Source organism: Natrix helvetica (genome assembly GCF_964273705.1).
Source record: "Natrix helvetica genome assembly, chromosome: 3".
Lineage (NCBI taxonomy): Eukaryota > Metazoa > Chordata > Lepidosauria > Squamata > Natricidae > Natrix > Natrix helvetica.
Genome location: NC_138549.1, coordinates 128,224,236 through 128,245,999, shown reverse-complemented (window position 1 = coordinate 128,245,999; position 21,764 = coordinate 128,224,236). Strand labels below are relative to the sequence as shown.

The window sequence follows — 21,764 nt, the reverse complement described above, 5'->3', positions numbered from 1 at the left end:
GACAGATCAAACTGCTGGCCTGCCTGAGTTGCATAAATAGGTAGAGTAAAGAATCAAGCCAAACTCTGTAGATAAGTAATTTAAGCAATGTTCTTCCAGATATGTAGATTTCCCTATGTAAATCCCCAGCCCACTTAGTTGTTGTTAAGATTTCTGGGAGTTGGTCCATCTGGAGGACCTTTGGTTGGAGAATTTTAGCATTCAGAATAAAAAGATCAATGGGTACTTGGAGCAAAACGGTAGGATGGATGAATATTTGCTATGATGATTTAGTGAATAAACTGAGTTAGGAAACATGTCTGGGTACTATAAATAAGGTGATTGACTCATTAACTATTTTCAATTTTGTTTTTCTTTTCTGAACAGGATCCAAGTGTTTTGGCCATGAGGGAAAACAGAGGTAAACATTTCCTCTTCAATTAGTGAATTCTGGAGGCTTTTAATATTCTGTTGTTTCCTATAACAACAAAAGGCAACCACAATAAAAACAATGACAGTATATATTAATTTTCTGAGTCATTTGAGTTCTTCATTTAGAATGAGTACATAAAATGGAAAATTCCTTTGAGCAAACTCTTTTGACAACTGATTTATCTTGATCAAACAGAACAGTAGTGGAAGATTTTTTAAAAAAAATGCTAATTACACCTTTGTGAGGCTAAGTTTGCTAATTATAATATGAGAGTTCTTTGAAATAGAAATTCTTATAAGAAGGTGTTTTTTTTAAAAAAAAATCAAAAGCCATGATAGTGTGATATTGGTTAACGCTTTTTCTACCCATTTTTGCAATTGAAATAGATTCAGTTTTCACTCATAGAGCAAGCTGTATGACTATCAGCATGTTTTGTACAGTAGACACATCACAACTTTATAGAAAAGGAGCATTCCAGGGAAGAATTTGGCATGGTCCTTGCTTTGGGTTTTTTTTGTTTGCTTGTTTGTTTGCTTTGTTTTTTGTGGCCTAGCAAAACTGATTTTTATATAGGTGTTAAGTGATAATATGGACATTAGTCAATTACTTGTAGAAAAGAAGGCAGCCTCTTTTCGCAACACATGATTAGGATGTGTTACTTAAGATATTACTGGAACGCTCAGTGGCTAAGGCTCAGTGGCTAAGGCGCTGAGCTTGTCGATCAGAAAGGTCGGCAGTTCAGTGGTTCGAATCCCTAGTGACGCGTAACAAAGTGAGCTCCCTTTATTTGTCCCAGCTTCTGCCAACATAGCAGTTGGAAAGCATGTAAAAATATAAGTAGAAAATAGGGACCACCTTTGGTGGGAAGGTAACAGCATTTCATTTGCCTTCGCCATTTAGTCATGACAGCCACATGACCACGGAGATGTCTTTGGACAGCGCTGGCTCTTTGGCTTTGAAATGGAGATGAGCACCGCCCCCTAGAGTAAGGAATGTGCGAGGGGAACCTTTACCTTTACCCTACTTAAGATATTAGAAATTGTCTTCCGAAAGGCTTGATTTGGGTAAAGATAAACCAGTAGTCAAAATGAGTAACTTTGGAGACGAACATGCTACAGTACACCTAGACTGAGCTCACACACTCTGATAATCAGCTTTGCCCAAAAAAACCCATACTTGGCTGAGGTTGCTTAAACATTAAGCAATAAACAAACACCCTTCAGAAATGACAGTTGCAGGATTCAGAACTGCTAAATCAAAAACAAACCATGTTATATAAGTAAGCAAGTAAATATTTTATTTGTTATTTCCAAATGTTTCAAGTTTTAATTTTTAAGCATTTTTTTGCAAAACTTGCAAATTATGTTTTCTATACAGAACAATGAACCAAATATATATATATATATAAGCCTTATACCTGGGAATTTAGAACTGGAAAACTTCATAATGGATGAGCACCACTTATAGAACAGCATCACTGTGGTCAAAATGTTTGCCATATGTATAAATTCCACAGGGACATATTCCTGATGGGCACTTAAAAATGAATTCTAGAATTCATTATGAATTCTCACAGTATCTTAAATAGTTTCCTCTCTCCAACAGAGAAAATTGTAGAAGCTTTGACAGCCTCTATCTTGGATCTGGTGGAGCTCTATTGCAATACCTTCAATGCAGACTTCCAGACAGTGGTACATGGGAATAGAAAGCATTCATTCTCCCAAGAGGCCCGTCTGCTTTCCTGTCCTCTCTCCTTCAGAGTCTATGCTACTCATCGTATACCCATCACCTGGGCTACAAGGTAAACAAGAACATATTTTTGTAATAACTTGACAATGTTTAGAATAGAATAGAATAACAGTTGGAAGGGACCCCTGAGATCTTCTAGTCCAACCCCCTGTCTAGGCAGGAAACCCTACACCACATCAGACAAATGGTTATCCAACATCTTCTTAAAAACATCCAGTGTTGGAGCATTCACAACTCCATTCATTCACAAAAAATGTTTGGCAAAGGAAAATACGCCTTTTAACCTAGACCTAGGGACGAGGTTGGAGACATCAGTCTTTAAGTCCACCTTCAAATGAGGAAGCTTTCTGCGTGACTTTGGACCACAAAGTTCCTTTTAGCTCCATGTACCTCACATAGATAACAGTGGAAAAGGGACTGCTGTGTATGGCAAAAGGATGAAATGGAATATTAAAATAATAATGTACAAGTCTACAGCTATTGGCGGGATACTGGGAAGCTTCATTCCCATTTTGAAGTGCCCAGTCACTTATATCAACAAAGAGGTCATTTCTGGCACATGGGAGAGGGCATCTCTTGTGGTTCCCAGGCTATGGAATGCATCCCCCAAGGAGATGTCTTTGGTCCCCTTTCCCAGTTTTAAGGAGAATGACAAAAACTGTCATGTACTGATCTTAATTTAATTGCATTGTCTTGTTTTTATGTTTTATAGATTTCTTTTTAATTGTTCTAGGCTGGTTTGAGTGTTGCATGAAATATAAATCTAATAAAATAACCAGGATTGTAGAATACAATTTTCTATGAAGATCACCAGGATTCATTTTTGCCATTGGGGTATAAAAATCAGAGAGAGCATCCATAAGGGAACTGTATATATTTAATAGTACACATTCCACTCCCGCATGACAGGCTCTTAAAAGTACCTTTGAAGAGGGTCTATTCCCCTTGAAAGAATGAGGTTAGCTGGTCAGATGAAGTCTAAATACTAGATTCTTTGTTCTCTGGAAACTCCCTGGAATGTCCCACTAGCACAGTCCATAGGCAGGCACCCTCCCTCCTGGGCTTGGCTCTATAGACAGTGACATATGGCTACTTCTCAGCCTGGGCTTCCCCTCTTTGGCCAAAGACTGCTAGTGGAGGGGATTCACCTAATGGATATAGAGACAATAAGAAGTGTGTGTGTGTGTGTGTGTGTGTGTGTGTGTGTGTGTGTTGCTTCTTTGTAAACACGTTTTGCTCATGTGTTTTCATTCCAATAAAGACAGAGATGTAGTGACTGGGAGTAATCTACCTCCCCAGCAGCAGGAACATGTGAGAGATGTGGTTGCAGAAGTTAGCTGCCATCCCTCCAGGGACCTCTTGCTTTTGTTCCATTCTTAATGTATTCCACTGAATGAGTGATTCTGAACAAAAGCAGTAGCCTGGGAAATCCAAGCCTGTCCTGACCTTTGTTACCCAGCAAAGTATCCTAGCATCATCGCTCGACACCTGTCACATGGTTTGCTTTCTGACAGAGCACCCTGTGATGGCATGCTAAAAGGCGTATATCTCTCCAGCTGGCTGAGAAGGAAGTAGGGAAACCCTTCTGAAAAGATGATAACCCCAAGAAACACCCAGTGGTTGTTATGCTGAGGTGTGTGTGTGTGTGTGTGTGTGTGTGTGTGTGTGTGTGTGTGTGAAAATCTGGGAGAACTTTTCTAGCCATCTTCCTCCTCCTCCTTTGTTCAACTATCTAAGTTGAAAAATGTCTCAGATAAGGCATATTTCTACTGAGATCTGGATCTGTTCAAAGGATTACTTTAAAAAAAGTTTAGTTTAGACATCCCAATACTGACCATGTGTTGCGTTGAATTCCTGTGCCCAAAGTTACACGTTTATTTGATGCCAGAAAGAAAAACTCAGGGATACTTAGGATAACAGCAAAGATTGTAAACTTTAGAATCTTGAAATGTGGAAATTTCCCTTTTAAAATCATAGGCATGAAAGAGATTTTTTTGGGGTTTGTCATACAGTTAGCCACATGTTTAGACTGGATTTGGCATTTTTATCCATCTAACTCTAACCCTTTTCAAGGACCTGGGATAAACAGATAAAAAAAATTGTGATGGTTTTAGAGATATGGTCACAGGATGTTGCCTTTTGCAATTGACTTCAAGTGATTTTGTCAATAACCAAGTGGTTATTGTTATTCCAAAGTGTAAATCCAATCCATTTCCTAAAGCATACACACACACACACACACACACACACACACACACACACGACCACCCGCCCATCCATAGAGAGAGAAAGAAAGCTGCTAGCTTTATAAAGTTTTATACAGCTTGAAGTTTTTTGTCTCTTGCCCTCTAGTATTTTTATTGGTATATCACATAACCAATCATACAAAACAACACCAGTATTATTTTAGTATGGAGGAAACAAGGAATATCCTGTGATATTATAAGTGTAGGTGTAGTATTATTATTAATTGTTCTTTTCCATCTCAGACATACAAAAGTGGCTAATAATAGCTTTTGAAATTAAACAAACTAGAAGGAAATGTTGTTGAAAGATTGAAAGCAGAGCTGATGCTAACCCAGCAAACATACTTTCTTATTCTCATGCCCACCCCTCAAACCAACTTCAGATAAAAGATCTTTCAATGCTTCTGAAAATTTATTGGCCTTTAATGTATCTCAGGTGGGGAAGGGAAATTATAGCTGAGAGTCATCTACTAATTGGAGATTCCTCAGATTGCATGAATTATGGACCAAACACGAACCATCTGGATTTTTCTTTTATTAATTGTCCCATTGGGGGTATCAAAGTGGATAGGACTTTTCTGGCCTTGGAAATAAAACTGATTCTCACCTGTGAATCAGTTGCTGAACAGGAAATAAATCAAGGCATTTCTTTTCAGTTGAACCTCCTGGTTTTTTTTTCTGCATTGCAGTTATACATTACTAAAAGCCTCCATTTTTCTTTTCTTTCTTTTGCATTGTGAGATAATGAGAATTTGCTTATCTGACCTTTATTGCTATCCATCTTTCCACAGCTATGAAGATTTCTACCTCTCCTGCTCACTCAGCCATGGGGGGAAAGAGCTTTGCACCCCCCTCCAAACCCGAAAAGCTCATGTATACAAGTACCTCTTTCATCTAATCATCTGGGACCAACAGTAAGGCATCATCTCTTTAATCTTTCTTTGATGTATAAGAACGGGAGAGATCTTGTACATTCTTAATGTGATGAGAGAGATGATGGATTTATAAAAAAATATTTTTCTGCGAAATGTCTACTGCTCAGTTGCAAAGGATATGATACGCTATCTCCCGAGAAGGCTCAACCCATTTTTAAAATCTCATGACAATGTGTCAGGAATCCAACACTGTCACTGAACCAGCCTGGAATAGTTATAACTGAGTATCATCAACATACTGATAAAGTGTGTGTGTTTGTACGTGCAAGCATCCCTTCAATTCATTATTGATTCCTGGTGACCGGCTAGACAAGTCCATGAATTGGCAGCATTTTCAGAAGTAGCTTGCTGTTGCTTTTTTGGGGGGGCCGAGAGATAGTGACTGGCCCAGTCACACAACGGGCTTCATGCTGAAACTGGAATAGAACTCACAGCTTCATGTTTTGAAGCTCGATGTTTTAACCACTATGCCAAACTGGCTTCAAGCTGGCAAAGCCTCATCCCAACCTTGCCTGTGGCATCCCTCATTGGAGTATTCAAAAGCTCGACTAGTCTACCCCTTTGTGCAATAATGTTTTTAAGCGTTCTGGTAGCACAGTATTGCAGGTAAACTCTATCCACTGCTTGGAGTTCGATCCTGATGGAGCTCGGTATTGAATCAGCCTTCCAGCCTTCTGAGATTGGTAAAATTACGACCTGTATTGTTGTGGGTAATATGTTGACATTGTGAACTGCTCAGAGAATGCTGTAAAGCACAATGGAGTGGTATGTAAGTCTTAAGTGCTATTGCTATTGCTGTTATTCACTCAGGCGGGAATTAAAGCCCTGCAAAACTCTTGTTATCCACCATCAATCTTCCAGAAGAATACCATTTAATAGTGGTATCAAATTCTGCTGAGAAGTCCAACAGGCCGAAGAGTTGTATATTGCAGACCTGACAAAGATAATCTACGAGAACTAGTACTGTTTCTGGCCTATATTCAGAAACAGTTTGATCCCAGAGCACTGTCTTCCTTCATCAGAAACACAAGGTGACTTTAGAATGTGTTGGTCCACCCGAGAATAATAGAGCAGAATATCTAAGTTGAAGTTAGACAGTGTCCAGCACATTGTGTCATCCAGTAGCAAAACAAAGCTGCTTTTATAAAATACAGAGTGCCTGACTATCCATTGAACCCAAATTCATGCACTGATAGTTATTGTTTATCCTCCTTTTTAATGGAAATTCTGCTTTATGTAATAAGGAGTAGAGACGTAATATAGGGAGCTGATTGTTATCTATTCTATGTGTTGTTTTTCTATTCCACATCAGGACTTCCACAGTTCTGTTTTTTGAGACCACAAATATAAGAAGCAAATCTACAATGGGACTTTATTTCTAATATTCCTATGCTATGATCTAAAATTGTTCTAAAACACACACAAAATCAGAAAGCCCTTTGTGATTTGAAAACTGTAGTTTGCTCTTCCGTGCTCTGAAGTAATTGATGTATTATAAAATAACCCAAATCCCCTATCAATAAAAATAGAAAAAGCTTACAAAGCATGTAACACACATTCCTCTTAAATGAAGCTATTATTCCATGACTTTTGCACTAAAGTCTTTTATTTTTTTACACGGGTAACCAACATGTGTGGCTTTCCCACCAAGTATCTGTTGGAAACTAGCTTGCAGTATTAGAGAAGGTCGAACACAATAAACACAAAGAAAGTGGCTTCAGGCATGGCTTTCAGTGGCTTTTTGGCACATGTCCACGATGTGTTTGCAAACTTCAATCTGATCTTAAAAGGTGTGGGGAGGCTGCATTTGTTTCATTTTGGTGAAAGCGGGTGGGGAGGCTCACAGAGAAACAGATGGTGCAAAAGTGATAAACTGGTCTGCTATGCAAAGTGCAATTTGTCCCTAACTGCTTTTGTGATTCTGCAAAATAAACCTGCATGCTTAGACAGTTCTTCCCAAGGGCAGATGTCTACATTTGAGAATCTGACAAAATAACTTCCGAGGGATATCGGATTGCAAAGCAACTGAGAGAGGGACGGATTTCTTCTGTTAACTCTACACTCCCTGGCGGGGGGTATATAGTGCACTTTGGAATTGTCAAGGTGGCGGATAAGAGGAGTTGATCCCAAAATAGCTCAGGCAGCAAGAAGTCTTCTGCCCACTGTTGAGCTACAGATAACACTTAGTATTTTTATTAAGCCATCAGAAAAGGCCGTGCGGAAGAGATGATTTCAGAAGTTGTCTCTTCCAGCGAAGAAAATCCTCAAGACTCACTGGAGACCGCCATGGAAAGTGTGGCCTAAACTTCTCTTGGTAGGAGTACTTTATTCAAGCAACTAAAAATGGATTAAACTCCAGAGCGAAAAAACTGGAATGAGACGCCTACCATGTAGCTGTTTCTGCATACCCCTAGCTAGCTGCCAGAAGGGTTTACAGACATGAAAGGCCCTGCTTATGCTACAGGATCAGCCTAGGATTCAGTTGGAAAACTTAAAAGTAGCTGTATAGAATGGAGGAATAGAAACTTTGGAAGAAGGTTAGTGTGCCCTTCCCCCCTTAATCCAGCCCAGAAACCTCAAGATGGAAATTTGGCATAGAGAGGACTTATGTGGAGGTTTTTTGTAGTGATGATTCCCTCCTGTCTGAAATGGCTTCAGTGGAGTTTAGTGCCAAAGTCCATTTTGTATGGCAGAGCTCACTTAATAAATATATTATGCTACATGTCATTTTCTCAGCATTAATAACCACTTGTCAGCTATTGAAGGCAGGGCTTTTAAGCAAAGGAAGTGGTATTTTCTGCATTTTTTTCACCATTTAAAATGTTTGGGAATGTGATTCTCTACTTGATGTCTTAGTGACTACCAGCACTATGTTTTTTTTTAATTTAAATACCGCAGTTGTTCATTTGCTATAACGTTGAATGCTTAACTTGCATAACCTTAAATTAACTCTTGATTCAGCTGTGGAACTGGCTGTGATCAAATTACTTCCTTTAATTCATTCAGTTCCTGTAAAATTATAATAGCATTGAAAAAAGGCAAAGTAAAGCTTTCATCCTGCTAAACTGTATTTTTGAATAACAAAATAGTTAGTGAAGTGTGAGGATAATTGTCATGTTTATTTCAATGGCTAGGCAGCCATTCAGCTCTTTATATAAGACTCTGTGTCCTACAATTATAAATTCTAGTATGCGTATTAGAAATCTCTAGTTGAAATGCTAATTCTTTCTCATAAACATTGCACTGTGTATTGTTGTCTCTAGAGGAGAACAAATCTTTTTCTTTCCTAGTAATTTAGCCTTTTGTTTCTGAGGCTCAAGAAGAAAAACCCTAAATATTAAAAATCTTCTTGTTTGCCTTTTTCCATATGAAGAACTAACTTCTTCCTTCTGCCAGAACAGAGTGATTTCAGCCAAGGATTCATATTGCCTTACCATGCTTTCTGCACTCACTCCCCCTCCCCCCCCCCTACACTATTCCACTGCGATGCATCAGAAGCTTAGATGAGATACTGGTGTTAGAGCAGTGATAGTTTTTGACCTATTTATTCTTTGGCAGCAGCTATTTTCCAGAAATATTCTTGTTTTAGCAAAGAATCAATATAATTTGAAGGCTGGGGGAGGGGGCATGTTCCAGACCTCTGCCTTATTTTTCCTTTACACATTCTTTGATAAAGAGATTAAATACATTAAGTACGTTAAAACAAAAATTATAGTTAACTAACACAAAACATAATGGAAGGGGGAAAGAAGAATTTGTCTCTACTTAAGGCTGTAGGGCATTGCTTACAAACTTAAATTTTGAGAAAGCTGGCTTGAGAAAGCTTTTCATGCAAGCTTATGAAGGTTACTCCACATGTATGCCTGTTCAACTTTTGCGATACCTGCCTATCCAATTCAGTCTGCCATTTAATATGTTGCAGTGTCCCAAAGCAGCTTTCCTCAGCCTGAGTGCCCCCAAGATTAGAAACCTCTTAACACCCAGATTTCTCAATGTTAAACTGGGGGATACTGAGAGAAATGAAAAGGAAAATTACAAGTACTTGTTTTAGAAGGCTTGCTAAAAGGAAGCCAAAACAGACCACATTGCCTTAGCACTTGCTTGCAATTGTCACGTCTTTAGTGTTGGGACGTGCTAGCTAACATGCAGTTTAACTATTTTCTTTTTATCTACGAAATGCTGAACGTTCTCAGCATTTTCACCAAACAACGATCTTCAGAATCGCAAGAAAGATAAATAAATTAGAACACAACCTAGTCCACAAAAGTCTAATTTGTCAGATATACTGTATGTTGCACTGAAATCCAGCCAGCTAAAAATACTATGATCTGACACCTCTACACGATTATTTTATCTCCAGTGCTAATTGATTTATTACATTTCAGTTGTTTGAGGTGTTAGTTACACTTTGAAACCCAAGGAATAACAATAAAGTTTAGTGAGTTCAAGTGAGGCTAGACAAGAAAGATAAAATGGCATTTATTCATGTCCTCTCGTGTTTATAAGGATCCAGATTTAAGTAATGAATTATATTTGCCATATATAGTATTTGGTGTAAGCCAATGGCCGTTGAATGAAGAAAGAAATGAAGGCAAAGGAGAACATAAACCTAGCAGAGATGAATTACAGATAAAAGTTTAGATTAAGATAAACTAGATAAGATCACCTTTATTTGTCTTTTTTACCTTGAACACACTGGCAAAATGAAATTCTGTTGCCTGCTCTCAAAAGAAAGTATATATCAACCCATACATATACATAACACACACATAAACATGATTACACAGATACACACATGTATTTGTATACATACACACACACACATTAATCACTTTCCATTTTGAATACATAGTGGAAAGAAGAAACTTGAGAATTCACAAGGTTGATATAATAAGAAACAAAACTGAATATTTTGATTGAACCGTGTTTGTTATAAAAGAGGACTTTTATATGCTCTATTTTAAATATCAGCTACATATCAGCAAAGTAAAATGGAAATCACAAGACTATGCAAAGGTGTGGAATCTGTGATTCTTAAGAAGCTGCTGAAATACAGCTTTGTGAAACCCCTTCTAGGATAGCTATATATATATGTATGCGTGTGCGTTGTATTTGTGCTGATAACACAAATACACACACACACACACACAAACAAACAAACACACACACACAAACACACACACACATATATATATATGTATGTATGTATGTATGTATGTATGTATGTATGTATTTGTGTTACAACCCCTGGTATGCCTAATTAGCTCAAAATAGATCTATACTAGTCTCCCTTTATTTATTTATCAGTACAAATACAACACACACACACACACACACACACACACATACATATATATATATATATATATACACACACACACACATATATATTGTGAATCTATGGTATAATTTTAAGCTAATTTATTATAATCTCTTTCAGGATATGTTTCCCAGTTCAAATGAATCGTCTGCCACGGGAGACTCTTCTGACCGCCACACTCTTTGCTATTCCAGTCCCACCTCCTGGGAGCTCTTCGGAGACAAACAAGCAGCGCCGCACCCCAGAAGCTCTGGGCTGGGTCACTACTCCTCTTTTCAACTTTCGGCAGTAAGTGTGCCTGCTCCTATTACTTCTGTGGGAGGAACAATGCAGCTTTTCAAAACATCGGTTTGAGATGAATTCCAAGGAGTTCACTGTATTACTCTATTATAACAAGCATAGAAAAGGAATCTGATTCAAAACTCTGAAGAACTCTCATCAATTAGAGTTCAACTCATTCCTTAAAAATATGCACTTAAATCGGCAGGTGAATGCATACTGTATACAGATAACCATATACTATATATTAATTAGATACATTGATATGAAGGGAAAAATTGCAAGGCCAAAGGACATGATCGAATACTTTATTTTTAATTGAATCATTGAATCAAACTTTCAAATAATAAATGATCCTATTAATTGTTAGCCTTTTGTTGCTTAACACCTAACCCACAGAAATGGGGACACGTAAGGAATTGGAGTATGTATCCATGAAAAGATTGCCGAGAGACTTGTGTCAGCCATAATGGTTGGGAAGGTCATTCCTAAAACAATACTTTACTGGACTAGCCCCTCTTACCATATGCTCTTATTTTCAAGAGATATTCTTCAGAGAAATAAGATATTTTCCTAGTTATTTTCTCTTTTAAAAATGTTTTACAAAATCAGATGTTTCAGGAAGCCTGATGAGTTCTAGAAAAACGTTTGGGGGCATGTTAGTTCCTACAGGCATCAAGTTACCTACTTCTAATCTATTCTATCCCTTCAGAGAAGAAACAGTGGCCCAGAGAAAGCTGGTCAGGATGGCTCAAATGACTGTGTGATTACCCAAGATATATAAATATAGCAGCCAACATTTCCCTGTATGTTTTTTGCTGCAAAAGTAATCCAAGATTATTTTTAGATTTTGTCCTGTATAATACAAAATCAAGACACAAGTACCCTGTTTCCTTGAAAATAAGACCTCCCCGGATAATAAGACCAGTTGGGCTTTTGAGTGCATGGACTAAAATAAGCCCTCCCCTGAAAATAAGCCCTCCCCGAAAATAAGCCCTCCCCAAAAATATTGCAACACAACAGCAGTCATGAGGTGACCATGCAACCATCTCCTGCATCTCAAAAATAATAAGACCTCTCTGAAAATAAGGCCAAGTGCTTATTTCAAGGGTCAAAAGAAAATAAGATCCTGTCTTATTTTCGGGGAAACACAGTACCTGTCAATTTACAAAATTTAAAAAACTCATTAAATGTTAGGAAAATCTTTCTTGTGGTAAAAATGGTTCAATAGTGGAGCCAAATTACCAAGAGAATGGAGAGCTTTCCTCAGATGAATATGTTCAACAAAGACTGGACCGCTGTTTTCTAGAAATACTTCATTTGTGCTCCATTTCCATGATTCTAAGTAAACAAATAAATATTGGTCATCTACACCTGCAAATAATAATTATACTCAAGAAAGTTGGATTAAAGGTCTGTTTCAAAGAAAATGCTTTAATTTTGAACAGTGACATTGATATTGTCAGGATAACAAAGCAGCTTGAGTTTGCTTGGGTAGATTCTGTTGGAATTACTTCCTCTTCTAAATTAATATTGTGCTTTATACAGGATCTGAATTTGCCATCAGTGACTTTGCTTGTGTTTTTCTTTTCTTTTCTTTTCTTCACAGAGTCCTGACTTGCGGAAGGAAACTCCTAGGTTTGTGGCCCGCTACTCAAGGTCCTTCTAGTGCCAGATCAATCGCTCCCAACTTTAACCAGCCTGATAGTGTTATTCTACAAGTAAGTTTCCTGCTACAGCTATGGTTTTTATGACCTAAATTCAGAGAAGAGGAAGTTATAATGACACTATGTCCATAGTCTGCTGTTGTATAAGCACCCCTACTGGGCTTAATTTAGATTCCTCTTTCCAGAGATATACAATAACTGATTTGTGGAAATTTTGTAGTGAGTTTGATTCAGGTGTTAGTGACAATTATGTTCCGTGACTTTCAAAGCAGAGTATCTTTGATTAATGTTAGTGCAGCCCAAAAGTATTGGTGTAGTGTTCCAGCTTTTCAAAGGGAGGAATGAAGAATCTATTCTACTCCATAGGTTGTTTGCACAGTAATGCAACGTAGCAATTAAGATGTCAGATTAGGACTGGGGATTCCCAAGTTCTAGTCAACCCCCAGTAATGGATGCTCATTGGTGTCTTTGGGCCGTCCAATATCACAGGGAGTAGCAGCAGGAGTAATGAAGGGACATTCCCTTACAAGCTGCCTTAAGCTCTTGAAAAAAGTCAGGAAGTCAAACATAACAAATAATCACCACTGCCACAACAACTAATGTGCTTCAACTTTGTCTGTGCTGGGTGGGACTGGTAGGAGTTTTATCGCATCATCTGGAGGGCCATACCTTCCCTATCCATGATGAAGGATACAGGGATAGCAATGCTGAAGGAAGCCTTATTAGTTCTTTGGGTCTCAGGATTTACTTTTTAAATGAGGGAAGCAAAGACTCCATTATGACCCAAGGAATGAGGAGGAGGAGGAGGCTGTATTTAAATGAAAAATAAAAATGTGAGAATGTGCTTTTAGTATTAATAGTGTTTTACCCACACCCAATAAAGGAAAAATGCATATCTTTCCAAAAGCACAAGCAGATTTACACTTATTAATATTAAAGATCTGCATATCTTAAATTTACCGTATTTATTCGAGTATAACGTGCACATGTGTATAACGCGCACCCCTAATTTTCGATTAAAAATCGGTATAAAATTTTGTTTCACACCAAGCATTGTAATTGACAAAAAAACATTGTTGAACACGTGCGGCCATGATAAAAATCATTTATTGACAACGTAAACTGGTATAAACACAATACCGAAATAAAATTACCGGTAACAATATTTATTTAAAATGCTTCAAAGTCAGATTCAAAAGCAATGCTTACCATAACGTGTGAGCGAGGCGAGGAAATGAAGCGGCGACCATACAGCGGATAATAAGAATTCTCACCCCCAGTCCGGCTGCCCACTGTACGCGATGAGGGGACTTTTTTTTTCTTCGCCCTCGCGTACAGTGAGCGGCTGCAGCCCGGAAAAGGTGCAGTGCGAATTTACAATTCGCCTGCGCCCTCAATGGACCAGCCGCCACTGCCACCCCACCCCAGCCCTCGTTTATAACGCGCACCCAAACTTTGATTTCTTTTTTTGGTAGAAAATTTTGCGCGTTATACTCGAATAAATACGGTAAATATCTGAAGGGCTGTCACATAGAAAAGGGAGCGGACTTCTGCACAGTCTGGCCCTAAGAGGGCAGGACCAGAACAAATGTATTAACGGTAGAACAGGCTGCCAAATGAAGTGTGAGTTCTCCATCAGGCAGAGAATTTGCTTTAGGGCAGGAGTTTTCAAATATAATCAGCCTGTGAAATATTTTTTTTTAAAAAAAAAATCTTATAGCTCCTGATCAAGAAGCAAAGCGTTAGAAAATTGGATGTGTTTGAATGAACTTTTTCCTCCTTTAGTTTGAAAAACCCTACTCTGGGAGATCCTGCACTGAGTAAGGAGTTAGGCCAGATGACCTTCACGGTCACTCCAACTCTATGATCTTTTGATTAATTTGTGTTCATAGATGGCCATTTAGAAATCATTACATTTTCAGTACCAAAAAAAATGCATCTTAATTAGAGTCTTTTCCAGTGAGACCAGTCTATCAGGGCAACCTGGTCTACTCTAATATGGGACGGAGCAGACTGCTTTCGCCTTTCAACCCCAATCCAGGAACCTTCTCAGGCAGTCACTTTCGCAACAAACTATTTTTGTGTTGAATTTGTATTTTACTGACATAGTCTCTATTTCTTTGTTGGTAAAATATAAATTCAGCATCATAATAAGACCATGAAGACTTGGTTGTCGCCCCAGGTGTGTCAAGGACCAAAGTGCTTACCTATATTAACATCCATGTTACAGTTCTACTTAGTTCCATATATATTTGATTTGCATTGTTTTAAATTTTTTTTAATTTGTTTTGATGTTCTATGACATACGTCTCCCAGAGTGACTTGTGATATGCAGTTATAGAAATCAAATAAATGAATCTTACAATAGCTTGAAAGACTGTGATTAAAGTCCTTGATGCCAGTTCTGTCCTAAAGCTAAAACCTGGTAGCCATAAACTTCAATGAATGTCCTTTCAAATAGCAAACTTTTGCTCTGATAAACTTCAGATAAATTGCTGGCTTTTACTAACTGGAGACACACTAATGCTATTCTCTTCTGGTGTATTTTTGTTTAGGAAAGCTAAGATCATTATTATTATTAAGTTACCCTTTAATTGTTTTTTCTTGTGAATACATGAAGGAAAAAAATCAATGCTGGGATATAAGAAGCTTGATATAATTGTTTGCTCTTTCATATTTTCCTTTATGAGGCAGAGGCAATGCTGTTTCTCTGGATCTTGATTCCCTAAATCATTCTGATTTTTCTGTTAATACCTATAATAAAGTACAAGTCCTCGTAATTTATAACCCCTTATTGTGATTCCTAGTATTTGTACACTCAACAGCAACTATTTCGTCTTTTTTGATTGCTTCGTTGTCTTTTCCTTCTTTTCAACTCTAGTGGATAACTTTCCTTCTCTCTCCTCCCCTGTGTTCTTTCCACTGGTATTTGTGAATAGCATTTTGGCTATGAAATGAGATGGCAAAGTCTGCTGCTTAGGGTGTGGACAAAAGGAATGGAGGGCAAGATAGAGATTGTTAAAGACTTGGCAGACAAAGAGGGAATCCAACTGGGCTGGTTTAAAAAAAAATCTTCTCCCTTGGGTCATATCATGTACACACCACTGACTTGGAGTAAAAATGAGAATCATTACTGAGCATCTGACCTTGCTCCATTTACTTCCCTTCCTTGTTGCTGCAACTCTCTGACCTGCTTCTTCAATATTGATTTATTTGGCCTGTAACCAAGCAGTTAATTTTACTTTTCCACAGTTACCGGTACTTACAAATCCATTGAGTTCTTCATGAATTAATATATTGTTTTCATCAAAGCTGCTACTAAGATACATCGAGCATGCAATAACAAATGCACGCTCAGTGCATTTATGTGGACATCATATCTTGATCCATAATTGGATCTGGTTGAAACTTTCTAACTGACAAGAAACCTGATCGCATCTTTCATCTTAAAAAGAAAAACTCAAAGGAAATAGCTTATCAATTGTTCTGTCCCGTGATTCCAATGAGTATGCAGGCACGGGCTTGGCTGTCTGCCATGACTAATTATATAGATGAAGCCACCCCTTTAGCTAGGAGCCTAGAAAGTTATCTTCAAGAACCCAAGATTAAACTTACAGAATGCTTTCTCATTCTGTGCGCACTGGGGATGTACATCATGCGGAAATTGAACCATGCAAAGAAAAGAGACCATGGGATCTGGCGCTGGTTCAATTTCTGCATGGTCTTTAGAAATTCCAAATTCCTATGGTCCAGACTTCAATCTGATGCCTGGCCCCCTCTAGATGATGCCTCCAAACCTCAAACGCACCTCCAATCCTTCCGAAGCGCCCTAAAAAGTTGGCTTTTCCAGCAAGCCGGCCTGGCCTGAAAAAAATAAAATAAATGATTGATTTAATTGTTAATTTTAATCTAATTTTTAAAATGTTATTGTTAATATTTCACTTGGTACGTCAGTTGCGCTCCTTCCTGGATCGGGATGCTCTATGCACAGTCACTCATGCCCTTGTCCTTTCTCGCCTGGACTACTGCAATGCTCTCTACATGGGGCTGCCCTTGAAGAGCACCCGGAGGCTTCAGCTGGTCCAGAATGCGGCCGCGCAGGTTATCATGGGGGTACCTAGATGCTCCCATGTTACACCCCTTTTAGGCGGCCTGCACTGGTTGCCGGTTGTTTTCCGGGTGCGATTCAAGGTACTAATTATGACCTTTAAAGCGCTCCATGGCTTAGGCCCAGGGTACCTGCGAGACCACCTACTGCCACCAGTAGCCTCCCACCATCCAGTGTGATCCCACAGAGTTGGCCTCCTCAGGGTGCCGTTGGCCAGACAGTGTCGGCTAGCAACTCCCAGGGGGAGAGCCTTCCCTCTGGAATGAGCTGCCCCCGGAGCTTCGCATAATCCCCGACCTCCGGTCCTTCCGACGTGCCCTAAAAAGTTGGCTTTTCCAGCAAGCCGGCCTGGCCTGTTAATTTTATCCAAATTTTAAAATGTTAGTGTATATTAATTTGGTTTGTTTCTTGGATTGTTTCTAATTTTCTTTTAAGTTTTGTAATATGTGTTTTTTAATGCTGTACGCCGCCCTGAGTCCTTTGGGAGAAGGGCGGCATATAAATCCAATAAAACAAACAAACAAACAATATTAATTGGGTTTGTTTTGGGGTACTCTATCGAATTTCCTTTTAAACTTTTGTAATATGTGTTTTTTTTTTTATGTTGTACACCGCCCTGAGTCCTTTGAGAGAAGGGCGGCATATAAATCCAATAAACAAACAAACAAACAAGTTAACATTTGCTTTTGACTTTCCAGTGAAGTCATAAAGACTCAAAATATGGATTCTGATCCAAAGGTTAATGATTCTCATAGCCATAGTGCTACATTAGTTTTCCAAAGCAACTTGCTCTCTCTGGATCCTTCCTAATTAAGCCACATATTTAAACCCTAAATTACTTATTTAGTCTGTTTGCTTGTCTAGCATGATCTCTGATATTTCCACTAATTATGTATAAGAAATCCTGGAGATGATATGTCTATCTGGATTTTTTTTTATGCCTCATATGTGCAGGCTGGGCACAAAGAACAACCGTGCATTTGTGGTCACTTAGATTAGGATTTACTATGGAGACAGGTCTGTTGGCATACTCAGAGCTGAATAGTACATTCCTTCTGCATATGGCGTGGTGTGTATTGCCAGATTAGTGGTTGTGCCAAATGCAGAATTCAGATTAAACTTGGCAAATCAATACTCATTTACTTTTGTGCTAATATGGTGAATCACAGTTTGGATGCATGGTATGTGCTTGCGCAGTCAGATGATTCAGTGTTTGCGGTTTCCCTAGTAACGTTAGGATGGTCAGGCTAAAAGGACAGAAGGTTTGGCTTTAAGCCTTTCTTTGATTCTTTTTCCTGGTTTATTCTTTGGTCTCCCTAGTCATCAAGCAGCTCCCAGAAACTGAAAATTGGGGTAGCTTGGCTTTACATTAATCCTATAAAGTTGACCCAACTCAAATCACTTTTTCCCCTGTCTTTCTTGCTTTGAAGAAAAATTACTTTTAAAAGCAATGAAATATGAGTGAAGGACAAGTATAAAAGCACTAGAGTAATGGTCTGTTCTAAATTGGATTAAGTGGAAATGCATACTGCTACATCTTGACTCCTATTACTAGGAGGGGCCATTTAACTTGCTAACTATTTTTACCAGAGAAAATCTATAAAATAGATTAGATCCCAAAGTACAGTGCATGATGTAACTCAGTCAATATGCTGACCTGCACATTATGCCTTCTGCAATGGATAATTAATGAACAAAGTTGCATATTTTGGCAAGGAAGAGACCAGACGAAATGGAAAGACAGTAACATATTGCTTCAATTATAAGAAACCTTTTTCTCAAGTTGTTTGTAATTCTGTAGATTTTCGTACTACATGGATATAGGGATAAATTAAGCAAGGTGAATAATTAAGCTTCTAATTTTTTTCCTTTTCTGTGAGACATGTCACAATTTCTGTGCTGTCTAAATTGCCAATCAGAATAGTAATGTTCTAATACAACTGGGAAAAGCTAAGATGCTTTCAGACTAGTTTCATGAAGCAATATGAGAAAAGATTGCTTGCAGTTAGATTGCCTTATAAATCAAGTGCCTACATTTCCAATATCAAAGAACCATTTTTTGGATGCTGATCAAGTCTCTATACTATTCTCCTCTCGCTTTCTCTTGCAGATTGATTTCCCCAGCTCATCATTTGAAATTAAGTTTACCAGCCCACCAGCAGCAGAATTCAGTCCCAAGTACAACTTCAACAGTCTCTTTGAGGGAGACCAGCGGAAACTAAAGGAGGTTATGCAGAAGGAATCCCTTTATTGGTGAGAGGATGGAGCATTCATCCTGATCCATGTCCACCCAGGCTGTTGATGAAAGAAAGTCTGAAATGTTCTTTTTTTTTGAGTAAGCCAGATTACCTCAGGGGAGGAAGGTTGTGGTGCAAAACTTCAACTCCAGCAGAAGTCCTGCTTCCTTACCCAGAACCGCCCATTCTCTGTTCAGAAGGAAGTGGCAAGCAAGTGCTATCCACCTTCCTCCTCAAGAAGTGGCTGCAGCTGCCCTTTGTTTTTGTCAATAAAAAACACAGGTGCCAAGTGACTTTTAATACAATGTGTTATAGTAGTTAGGAAAGGTGCTGCCAAACTCCTTCATTATTATTTTTTTGCTACCATACGCTAAAATGGCTTTCCTCCTTTTATGGCCAAACTCTTAAGCTCCTCATTTTACCTCAAAAACCCTGTCCCCCCAAAAACAGATCTTGGAATGCAGCTCAAAAGATGCCATCAGGCAACTAAAGTTGTACATTTCTCCTTGAGGCAATATGTCCATCTTACTGCTGATATGTTTCCTTTTTCTACATAGTATTGCTAAACAAGGCCAGCTACACGTAGATATTCAGATGGTCTGTGTTTCTCTTGTCAACTAGCTCCAGGCATTATGGGAATGGTGGGGCCCAATGTTGTATGTTTCAGCTTTCCCAACTTACAGACCTCCATACATTTTGATCTACAAATATCACTGTCCTCAGCAAGCATAACCAACAAGAAAGTTTATCTGTAAACCAGCATTCAGAAGCATGCAGAGTTGAATGGGTTCTATTCTCTCACTAGGAATGCTTCCTTTCCATAAATTAGTAATTCAAGAAATTTCTTCCACCTGCCTACTTTGTTTTTACTGGAACTGATCATCCCTTCTTAGTTTTATAGCATTTTTTCCTAATAATAGGAAGGATCAGGTGACATGAACTGCCCATGGGATTTACTGTTTTTACTTCACCCAAAAGCATGATGTGCATTAATTGGATCAAGCAGCAAGGGAGTTGATCCCATCCATTTTTTTTCCATATATGTGTGTGTGTGTCTCAGAAACTATGAGAGAGCAAGGCCCTCTCACTTGTATTTCAGATGTCTGGAAGTCTGGTATGCCAACAAAAATATCATAGGCTTGCCAACTCTGGCCTGTGTCCTGGTTTCGTCTTCCTTTAAATTAGAAATGGAATAGAAGTGAATAGAAATGAAAAGAAGATTTCCAATATGGTGCCTTTCAAATATTTTGGGATTCGAATTTTTGGAATTCCCAACCTTGCTTTCAACCTTGAGTTTTTAGTTCTTGAGCATGGTGACTGGGAATTCTGGGAATTGCAGTCCCAACATATTTAGAATTTCCTAGTCTGGACTAATTTGTAATCATAACCTTGAGTTACAGTATAGTCTCTGCACAAATTTATAACTTTTGTTTTGTGTTTGTGTGCTCTGTTGGTTTGGATGCTCTAGTGATGTGCTATATTTAAAGGACCCCTCTTCTTAAATTCCATTATTCCCTTACATATTATTTTTATTACAACAAACAATATTCTTCTTCTTTGGAATTTGTCTCTTAAAATGGGGTGAACCTGCAACAATGGAGCTTTGTAATTAAAGGCAACAAACCCTTCAAAGTTTAATAGCTTTGTGCCTCTTCGTGTTAGACAGGCTGGTGCTGCAATTACATTTTTATTGCTTCTCCTACCACCACCATTACCATAAATCATGTTGGGGGGGGGGGAACACAAGACTTAGAACATATAAATCCAATAAAACAAACAAAACAAACAAACAGTGGAAATTCAGCAGACGGGGTATTGCTTGTCTGCACTATAAAAATTGAGGAGGCTATTATAGAGATAAGGGGTAGATTGGAAGTCACTGCAGTCCCTGTTTCTCTAAGCTGTTAACTGCAATGCCTTTGGAAAGATAGCATTTATGCTAGGTGGCATGATCATATCCATTAATTTTTTTACTATCTCCATAAATTTTTGCCAGTATACTTGCATATATTTTGGGAGGAAGCAATTGCTGAGCGGTGTAAAATAGAGAAACCAGACCTTCCTTATATGGCGCAGGAGGAAATCATACATACTTTCCTGCCTGCTCTGGGTCATTGCTGGAGTGGGAGGTTCTCACGGGTGGGCAACAATTGCACTCTCCATCTTTGTTCTGGCCCCAGTGAATTAATTTCCTGGACACAACTAAAGAACACTTGTGGGAACAGAGCTAGCATTATTATATGTGATTGCCCCTCCTATCTAGCTTTGCCAAGGCCTCTGCAAGCTGCTTCCCCTCTTTTTCAAGTAACAATGCAATTGGGTTGAAATACATGGATATGGATTCTAACCACAGCCTATTATAACTCCAAGCTCCCTCCAGAGTTTCCCTGCCTTAAAGCACATAAAACTTGATTCCCCTAGGACTGGAAAACAATCTCCACCCCAGGAAACTGTTTCCATGAGTTTCAGTTGGAATGTTTGGAAAGAGATGGCCTTTTCCTCACTGCTGAATAGCCACTGGTCAGAGTGGCTGTTTAAGCTTTAACCCCTTCCCCCAAAAGAGGACACCGATTTCAATCAAATATGCATATACTAGTTGATATGCAGGGTTGCAGAGGTAGAAGCCATTCCTTTAATTACAAAATACATAGAATACATTAGCCCACAAATGCTACTTTCAGTAGGGTTTGATTTGGACCACATAAACAATGTCTATGAGCATCTGCAGAGTGTGTTTTCCTCTTCACTAAGTACAAACCATTGCCAGTCCGCTAAAATGGGGATGAACAGATCTTATAAGATACAACTTGC

General features: G+C 38.6%; 1 protein-coding gene across 2 annotated transcripts in view; it reads left to right on the top strand.

Moving 5' to 3' along the window:
* PIK3C2B (phosphatidylinositol-4-phosphate 3-kinase catalytic subunit type 2 beta) overlaps window positions 1-21,764 on the top strand; it is a 124,813-nt gene that overhangs the window by 64,441 nt on the left and 38,608 nt on the right. For both annotated transcript variants that reach the window (XM_081947805.1, XM_081947806.1), the window contains 6 exons: window positions 367-400; window positions 2,018-2,213; window positions 5,199-5,321; window positions 10,783-10,950; window positions 12,551-12,662; window positions 18,827-18,969. In XM_081947805.1, coding sequence (XP_081803931.1) covers window positions 367-400; window positions 2,018-2,213; window positions 5,199-5,321; window positions 10,783-10,950; window positions 12,551-12,662; window positions 18,827-18,969 — 776 coding nt within the window. The remainder of the gene's footprint in view (window positions 1-366; window positions 401-2,017; window positions 2,214-5,198; window positions 5,322-10,782; window positions 10,951-12,550; window positions 12,663-18,826; window positions 18,970-21,764) is intronic.